Source organism: Trachurus trachurus (assembly GCF_905171665.1).
Source record: "Trachurus trachurus genome assembly, chromosome: 7".
Classification (NCBI taxonomy): domain Eukaryota; kingdom Metazoa; phylum Chordata; class Actinopteri; order Carangiformes; family Carangidae; genus Trachurus; species Trachurus trachurus.
The window spans coordinates 28,835,304-28,844,969 of record NC_139901.1 but is presented as its reverse complement, the minus strand read 5'-3'; the positions used below and the strand labels follow the sequence as shown (position 1 = coordinate 28,844,969).

The 9,666-nt window shown below is 40.8% G+C and overlaps 1 protein-coding gene across 1 annotated transcript; it reads left to right on the top strand.

Annotated features, from left to right (window-relative positions):
• Nucleotides 1–7,983: 7,983 nt before the first annotated feature.
• On the top strand, nt 7,984–9,344 carry tcf15 (transcription factor 15). Its single transcript, XM_083975589.1, has 2 exons — nt 7,984–8,587; nt 9,057–9,344. Exons 1-2 carry the CDS (start codon nt 8,078–8,080, stop codon nt 9,117–9,119), a joined length of 573 nt encoding a protein of 190 aa, XP_083831715.1. The 5' UTR covers nt 7,984–8,077; the 3' UTR covers nt 9,120–9,344.
• The last annotated feature ends 322 nt before the right edge of the window (nt 9,345–9,666 follow it).

Sequence of the window (9,666 nt, the reverse complement as noted above, 5' to 3'; positions counted from 1 at the left end):
GATTTAAACAGATCAGGGGGGGATTTAAGGGGCTAAGAAGAGGAAGTGTTTGTGGTCATTTTCACAAAATCGACGGGGGTCATGTGAATGCTGATTTTCTTTTTTCTTTCTTTCTTTCTTTTCTTGCCGTCTGCCATTTGGTTGCTCAGAGATGACCTCACAAATTAACCAATGACTAATCCATGTTTCATAGGGTTTTGTGGTTTTGGTCGTCTAACGTCTGCATAGTTTCTTTCCTGCAGCATCATAGATAGATAGATAGATAGATAGATAGATAGATAGATAGATAGATAGATAGATAGATACTTTATTGATCCCATTGCTGGGAAATTACAGTTACAGAAAGAAATACAGAATAACATGAGGAAAAAGCAAACCCCAGACTATGCTCCAATAAAAACACTGCAACATAAAACTAAGAAAAACCAATAGGAGACTTCTTTTGAAAATGCAGAAGAACATCACAATCATAATGTTTAATGACTGAAGAATAAAGTAAAATATTAACCTGATTGATATTGAAATTGTTTTTCATGTGCAGAGAGTCACAGGGGTTCAGACGACTTAGAAAGTTTTTACTTTTTATTGTTATTTTTAAGGGCTCCCATGAGGCTTTGGGGCTCTAAGCAGCATCAGTAGGTGCAGGATGTGTAAAGGCTGTGATCAATAGATTTGTAAAAAAAAAAATTAAGAGGCATGGCTGGCTAACTCTCAAAGCACAAGGGCACGAATTTTAAAGCACAGATTAAAGACTATCTAACTTTTTATTAGTCGTGTCTTTTGTAGGACTTTTTAAGTCATAATCAAATTTATCTTAAAATCCCTGTGATGACGGATTATGCTATTTTAACATCCCAATCAGTTTTTAAATAGGTATTTCCTACAAGTGTGTCACATGGTCTTGAAACATGTCTGTATTGTATAGTACTGTGCAAACTAAGAAGATTAGATTACTAGACTCTGGAGGATATTAAAAAAAATGTTTAATTTTCTACAAGCCTGCCGAGATAAGAGATAAACATTGATAGACAGAGCTTTTTTCCCCCCTCCTCTCTCTCTCATGGCTCTGTAAAAGGATCCAATGGCAGAAAATAAAGCTACCAAAACATAAGCTGATTCTGGCTCTCCTGTAGAGTCTGTCTACATTTTAAAATAACGTTGAAAAATGATCTCTGGTTAGCCAGCTCACCCCATTTGTTCCACTTGGGGAGGCATTACAAACCAAATCCTCTTGAAAGACTTTAGTTTTTAGCTGTTCGAGCCGATCAGGACTTCTCACAGCTTCCTATCCGGAATTCCCTCAGACCGCTGGTGGCTGCAGGCGTGTAATTTGTGCCAGATTTGCAACGCCGTATCCACCCTCTGACCTCACCGCACAGGCACATTGTGCATAAACCCCGCGTGTCTATGTGGCTTTGTCAGAGTTTATACATGAGGCATAGTAGCAATAGGTTGTATTTCACACAGCCTTCATGCTCAGAGCGGCTCTATTTGCTTAAACACTCGTCTAGTTTCCCCGGCACAGTGACATTTGTGTGGTTATGCCCTGTCAATCAGAACCAACATGTGCAGCTTGACGGATATAAAAAGGAGGATTTGGCTTTTTTTTTTTTTTTTTTCTAAAGGCATTGTTGTCTGTGCTGGCTGGCTGGTGTAACTTATTATCTTGTCCTTCGCATCAGCCTTGTCCTCCAACAGCAACTGCATGCGCCGACTTCAGAGGGAGATTCATGTTGGCAGTATTTATTCAGAAATGTGAAGTATGTGTATCTTTTAAAAAGTCTACCTCGTAGTATGTGAAGTACAGGTTGGAAAAAATACAAAAAAAAAAAAAAACCTTTGGCACAGGAAGAAAAGAAAGACTGACGATGAATAAAAAATCTTCTTGGCTTCCCAGAGGGAGACAAATGTTTTGTAGGCAGTGAACAGGACGTGTCTGTCCTGTATAAGTGAGCTGATTGATTCCCCTTCAAGTTAACATGTGTGTCTACCAGCGCTGCTTCTGTAGTCTTGGAAAGGGACCCAGCATGGAAAATAAGTCACTGCCAGGTGCTGTGTGTCCCTGTGTAACAACAAAGATCTGGTTAAAACACACACAAAGACAGGCAGATATGCATTCAGTATGTTAACTGTACATGACACTTGCAAAAAAAACAAATTATGGTTTTAATCGCTCTATAACTGGACAACTATTAGTGCATGTAAAGGAAAACTGGACTTCTCGAGATCTGACTAAAATGGCCAGATAATGCAAATGGAAACCAATTTTCTTGCATATTCGCCTCAATCTGATTGAAACTGGACAAAGCTGCGCATCGCTCCAGGTCCAGGTCAGTAGTAGCGAGGGATAACATGCATCTCATTTGTACTATAGGTAAAGTGGACAGTTTGAATAAATGAATAAAACTGTCAGATTCTCCATGTTCTCGCTGTTCGAAATCCCGGTCTGACCCATGTATCCAGTTGTTTACTAGGTGATGTGATTGTTCAACTGGAAAAGGGTCCATATTAAAGAGGAACTATAGGATTTAAGCTACTTTTTTTTTTTACCTCAATTAACCATCTTAAGAGTCCTAGTTCTGGTTTAATCAATGACTTGTGACTTGTTCCAGGGAGAATGGAGGCTCTCTGTCTTCCACCTAGCGTCTCTTGGCTGAAAACCAACCTGTAAGATCAGAGCCTCCGACCCGGTGTCCCAGCTCCGTGATTGAAACGTGCCCCGTAACCCCTAATCTCTTGTTTATGACAGATAAGACTACACAAATATACACATACATATGATTTTTATACGTTATCCACTGCTCCATGGATTGATTTCTCGCCGGTATCGTTGAAAACAAATGCACATGGGCGGGAGGAGGGTTAGCAACACAGTGGAAAAGCGACCGGACTTGATTAGTTCCCCTTTACCCCACCGCTGAAACTATGCATATACTGTAGCCACTTATGCTGCGTTCAAAACAACTCGGAAGTCAGAAAAAAACGAGCTCCGAGTTGTAAAAAATTAATTGAACAGTGTTGAACTCGGAAATTACAGGTCAGAAACTCGGGTATCATTTCAGAGCTCCGACTTTCCGACTTGACATCACGACAACATAAAAACATGGCAGCTCTCGTCTTAAACGGTTAGAATTTAAAATATTCTAAGTTATTTGTTGAGGTTTTAATGCATACTTTTTGTATATTATGCAGTATATGAAATACAATTATATTAAGCTGTGATTGTTGTATTGTGTGAAATTGAGTTCCTCGTATGTAACAGAAATAACATTTAATGGTTATCTAGGCGGACATGTTTGATTTTCCCCATTGCATGTAAACTGGGACAAAAACAGAATTAAGATGCAACGACCAATTAACTTCTTAGTGATGATGATGAATATGTAAATGAGTGATTGTCCTGGAGTCCGCGTCAACTTCTGTTTCTCTTTTACCTTAATCCCAACCACTTATCTGTGTAACACCGACCATAAGCTACATAAGTACTGAAGAAACACCATTCAGAGAGGACACAGACCTCACAAAGCCCGTGGTAAGACTAAAACCAACAGTGACTAGTCCGCTCTCTGATTTTGCCAGCCTAGTTGTGGCTCTCGGCTCTGAGTCTGTTTGTTGTGGATTGAAGATAAAAATCTATAAAACAGGGTCGCAAATTAGTGTTTTTTACCTTTAAAAGCTTTGAACAATTTCCCTAAAACACCTGAACGTTGTTGATTTCAGTGAACATTACTCCGTAGACACCGTAGTGTAAATGATGGGGGCTGTTTTTCAGCTGCATATTTAGTGCTATAGTGAGTAATTAAGCAGCATGCATATGGGATCCACTTAAAATAAACCATTACAGTGTTGACTGTAATACGTGTAATGGTGTTTGGTGTTTTTATAAAATTGTTTTTTTTTACAAAAGGCTCCACAGCACAGAGGAATGAAACATACCTGTGGATACAATACACAATATTTCATATAGTTGGATCTATTTATTGTTAGAAAGTAAAATCTAGAAAAGCATCAGACTTGTTCTTTAAAGGGATGTAAGAGACACCATTAGCCAACTCTGTATGCAAATGTGTCAGCAGCAGCAGCAGCAGCAGCAGCAGAGGAGACTGAGGCGGAGCTGGAGAAAGTCGCCATTACTCTTTGTTATTGTGCATTTAAGACCAAGAGCTCATTAGTGTGAAGCAGTCGCTCTTCAGTGGGACTGAAGGGAAGTAGATGAGGAGTACAGAATTTTAATGTGGTCAGATAACTTGATAATACTCCACCTCAGCTCAGCCACACCTGTGTGAAATTACTTGAAAACAAAACATAAAATATTCCTTAAAACTTTAAATATAAGTGTAAATAGTGAGATGTTTCATTGTTGAGCTCATAGGACTTGATATTACAATCCCAGGATTAATCGGCACGTTATCGATATCGAGTGGAGGGGACAAAGACTTCATTGGGGTCGTCGGGTGGGCATCCTCCTTCACTGGCCCACGAGAGCTTAAAGGTCCAGTGTGTAATATTTGGCGAGGTAAGGTTATTGGCAAAATCTGAATATACTACCCATTAATATATTTGTCTTATTGTATAATCGCCATAAAATAAAATCTGTTTGGTTTTCGTAGCCTTATAATTCTTCTTTTATACTGTATATACATATAGCAAGGGTCTTGCTTTAGAGAGTCTCGCCATCTTGTGCCGTCATGTTTGTATACGGCAGCCCGAATGGAAAATCCAGCCAACCAGAGAGCACGTTTCGCGTTCATTAATAAACTAACAAAGAAGTCAGAAGGAAAGGAGTAAGAAACAGCAGACATTGTAAATTTATCTTTACCTCATCGCTCCTGAAATACTCGTCCCAGTCGTGCTAAACAAGTTTTTTTGTCCTCAGAGGCCACCGTCACTTTGCAGACGGGAGGGGTGAGTGCTGCAAACTAGAATCTGAACACTAGATATCACTGTTTTCTCCCCATTTCACTCACTGGACCTTTAACAGGGATAGGCTACCTGGCCAGGTCCCAGGTGTGCTTCCCTCCTCTTCGTCACTTTGCAGCCCAGTTGGGATCCTTCCTCCTCTTCAGCCAAATCCAGTTGCTGCTTCGCTCTGCAGCTTCTGATCGCGACCTGGCGGCTTGTTGGACGGCCTGTCCTTGACTCCCCATCCCCCTCAGAAACCTGGTTGTTGATGAACTTACAAACCCTCTGCAGCCTTCTGCACCTCTACAGGGAGCTTCATCCACTGCTGCCTGCTGCTCAGAAGGTCATCGTGGTTCATCCTCTGGACACCATGAACCCCATTTTTTGTGCCAATCCATCCAGTTACTCTTGTATGAAGTATTAGGGCCAAAATAAATCTGGCAAAAAAAAGAAAAAAAAGTCGAGCAAAAAAAAAAAAAAAAAAAAATCTGCCACAGGGGGAAAAAAATATCTTGCAAAAAAAAAAAAAGTCAGGCAAAAAGAAAAGAAATCTGGCCAAAAAAAAGAGAAAAAAATAAAATTCTAAAAAAAATCTGGCGAAGAAAAAAGAAAAGCCAGGGGGAACAACTAACCAACCACAACCAACTTAGTACAGCGGCTCAATGACAAAAAAAAGTTCGAAGAACACCTGAGTCATAAAGATTCATCCTCTGGGTGTTGTGAATATCTTTACCGACGTTGACGGCCAGAGAAGTCGATGCTACAGGAAATGTCAGGGCATCACCAAGACCTTTTGGTTTCATTCTTTAGAGACAATAAATATGTCTGTGCAAATTTTCACAACAATCTGTTTTTATTAAAGCTAAAATAGGCTAAAATATCCGTCCATCTAAGAGCACAGGTTTATCAGAAGTGACTTGCAACACTAAAGATCTGTGAAGCCCAAAACACAGATCAAACCTCGACCCTAGATAAATACAGTAGATCCACAAAACACTGTTTTATATTTCATGAAATAAGTCGTTTAACGCTTCAGTTTTCATCTGTAGTTCAACACACTGTCTCTGTGTCTTACTCACACACTGTGGGTGAGTCTGAGCTCTGTTAAATGTAATTAACCATACAGTTACAGTAACAGATACAGTGACAAAGAGTGTGTGGGACTTTTGTGACACATGGCTTTGTAATTTGTTGGCCGTCAGTTCTTGGGGTTGAGGGGGGGAGTGGGGGGTTTGTTATTACTGGATCATTAGATTTCATAACAAATGAAAATGAGTTGGTGTTTCTGTCGTAGCTCGTAGTGTTTTTTAATTAAAATGTATGAAGACGACTCTCCGGGGAGACTCGTCTTATTTCAGCTAATTGAAATATTCACACAGCCTTTGGCACGGCAGATTCCTGGGTTTGGTTCGTGTCCTTTGGAGGACCTCCGTGCTCCTCCGGCAGACAGTTTGGGTGTCTGATGTCTGACTGTTGATGCAGCTGAGGAACAGCGAAGTGGTTGGAGACTTGTGGCTTTAAAGGGACTAAATCACCCATTTGCCACCGGCCGCTTTGTTTTCTTGAACTCGGGGCAACGAGCAAATGAATCCCTGCCATTCCAGGATCATCTGGTCAGTGTTTATTTACTCACACTTAACTTTCCCCCTGCTCGCCTGAGCTGTGATCCTCAGAATGAGCCAAAAGCAGCATTTAATATAGAGGGGATGTGACAGTGGGATTATACAACCTTGGATTAACTCGTGGTACAGTGATTGCAAGGTCAAACATCCTGAAAGAGATATGCAAATTAAAGAACTTCTTACATTTGACTTGGACATTTCCATTGGAAATCTGAGAGCCGGCAAGTCAAACAGAGATTTACATGCCTGTCCAGGTTGCTCCAAATGGCTGCACAATTACATTTAAATGTTCAGCGAATTGAAGTTTCTTTACAGACAAATAATTAAGGCCGTTGTGGTTTGGATTCTTGCATCGGTGTGAGTTTACCAGGCAACAAAAACAAACCTCAGCGGGTGGCAGGGCCATAAACATGTCAGACTAACACACGACAGTAAAACTGTGAAATAAGTGGAGAGCAAACTTTACTCTCTCTAAATGCCTTTTAAAAGACTGTGTAGTCTAGTCTGTATCACACCTGAATAATTCAAGTTTATAATAAAGCTCATGAAGCAGAAGCTCCTGTTTTAAACAAGAGGAGAGTTCCTCACACTATAATACTGTAAGTACACAGTCAAGTGCAGTTACTTGGATTTATGGTGTTTTTGCTGCGTGTCACAACATTGCAGTGTTATATTATCAAATTAGCTGATATTATCCATAAAGACTTTTCTATTCGACAACTACACTCATTGATTTTACTACACTTGCTGCTATAACATTACAAAATTCCCTCATGTGGGATTAACAAAGTCTTATCTTTAAAAGTTTGTTCAACCTTGACTAGGCACAGCAACAAAACAACATAAGTGCATAAAAGTAATAATGTAATGATATTCCATAGAGAGAGGTGTTGTTCTTTAAATTAGTGCTTTTATTTTGATAAGCGAACATGCAAGTAAAATGAATGAATGACTTTAATTCACAATGTCACATTTCCACTTTTATTTTGGTAAAGGATGAGTATACTTCACTGATTACAGCTATAGCTCACTGTTTTACTGTGTCCTGTTGTAATACAGGGTGTAAAATTACTTCTACTTCTCAATTTTGATGAAATAAAACCTGTCATGACAGAAAATGTGGAAGTAAATGGCTATAAATAAATTTAAAAAAATACTCCATTGTTTCTAACATTCCTGGCTCTGGACCCACTCATGCATCACTGTGACATTAATACAGGCTCTAATTATGGCGCATTTGTTAATTAATAACTCTGCGGTGAGCTGTTGTTTGTGTATAGTCTCCACATGCAGCATGTTGTGCAGCGAGCGGCTACTGTAACACAGTGCGAGCTCCTCCCATGCAGCTATAAGAGCCCAGCTGACCAGGTAGTGAGGCCAGTGAAAGCTCACTGAGGAAAACACGGTCAGCGTGTCAAACACACCCTTCTCTCCGCAGGTGGTTTTTACGCAGCGCCTTTTGCGCCACATTGAGATGTAAGGGAAAGTCCCTGCGTTTGTTTTTTTGTTTGGGTGGGGGGTGGTGGTGGTGGTGGTGGACTGGTGAGTTTTTAATGATGACTTTTGCCATGCTGCGGCCTGTGGCGACGCACTTAATCTACTCCGACTTCGCCCTCATGTCCGAGGATGACGACAACCGCAGCGAAAGCGACGGCAGCTCGGAGCAGAGCTACGGAGACTCCAGCGAGAGGCAGCGCAGGCGGATTTCACGCAAACTGCTGCAGCTAAGAGGAGGAGGAGAGGGAGAAGGAGACGGAGAGGGAGAACCGGCCGTGGTGGTGAAGCAGCGCAGCGCCGCTAACGCCCGGGAGAGAGGACGGACCCAGAGCGTCAACACCGCCTTCACGGCGCTGCGGACGCTCATCCCCACCGAGCCGGTGGACAGAAAACTCTCCAAGATCGAGACTCTGCGCCTGGCGTCGAGCTACATCTCCCATCTGGCCAACGTGCTCCTCATCGGGGACGGCTGCGTGGACGGACAGCCGTGCCTCGTGCAGGGGGAGCGCGAGGCGAAGCAGCCGCGGACCATCTGCACCTTCTGCCTGAGCAACCAGAGGAAAGGGGTAAATAAATACAACTTTAAACTTTCACAAGATTAAACTTCACCACGGCTCTGATCCAGATATGTTTTTTTTTTTAATTATTATTTATTTATCATGTTTTACAAGAGCTTTATGTGATGCAGCATCTGTTTATCTTTTAATCCTCATGTTCAAATCGCTTTAACTGGAAGTTCATGTGCGTAAAAGTGTTTTTTACGCACTGCACACGTCTGTAAATCCAGACAGTCACACACAGATGGTTGGGCTTTTTTTCACTGTTTTTACTGTTACATCACGTTTTGCACAACGTCCAGCTTCCTCCTGCATGTAGACATTACTCTGACCTTAAAATATGAGTTTTTTTGCAGATTGCATTTACAGCAAGAATTAAATTGTCTTTATTATGAGTTATGGTGCAAGTAAAAATCTGTTAAACCTTAAACCTTTGTGTGACTGAGATGTTTCTCTCTCTTTCTGTTTCTTTCTCCAGATAAAAGATGGAAGAGACTGTTTAAAAATGCGAGGACTGGGTCCACTGCGAATGAGACGCTGACCGAAGACCAGCAGCTGATCAGCAACATGAAAATAATCAATCAATCAATCAATCAATCAATCAATCAAAAAGACTTTCTCAGGGAAGAGTCGAAGCTGGTGTTACACACTCAACACAAACACACACACACATTTTGTGGATGTTCACATGCTGGATGAAATGATGGAAGAAAAAGAGAGAAAAGACTATTTATACTTGACTGAGAAATTTAAGCATAAGCCTTTCAAGGATGCAGGGCATTTGTTTGAAACTTATGAGTTTTTGTCCTTTTTTTTGTTTTGTTTTGTTTTTTTTTGCAAAAAGTTTTAAATAAAATATATTTTATCAAAATAAAAGCCTTTTTTTTTTCCTCCTCTCTTCGTTCTTGTTCATATAAATCAGATTTGTCATCATGGACAACACCTGTGATATAAAACCCAGATGTCCAGTTGCTTCTCTTGTGGTGCTGCCTGGGAAATTAAGTACAAGCAGAGTGTATGGATGGAAAAACAAGAGAATATTTATTTGTCTCTTCAGACCTCCTCTGTTTCAGGTTGACTGGAATTTG

What these genes read in the sequence shown, in the direction of transcription:
- tcf15 (XM_083975589.1), top strand. Translation starts at nt 8,078, where the DNA reads ATGATGACTTTTGCCATGCTGCGGCCTGTGGCGACGCACTTAATCTAC. An exon ending in TGAGCAACCAGAGGAAAGGG is followed by an intron (nt 8,588 to 9,056) that starts GTAAATAAATAC and finishes TTCTTTCTCCAG; the next exon opens with ATAAAAGATGGAAGAGACTG.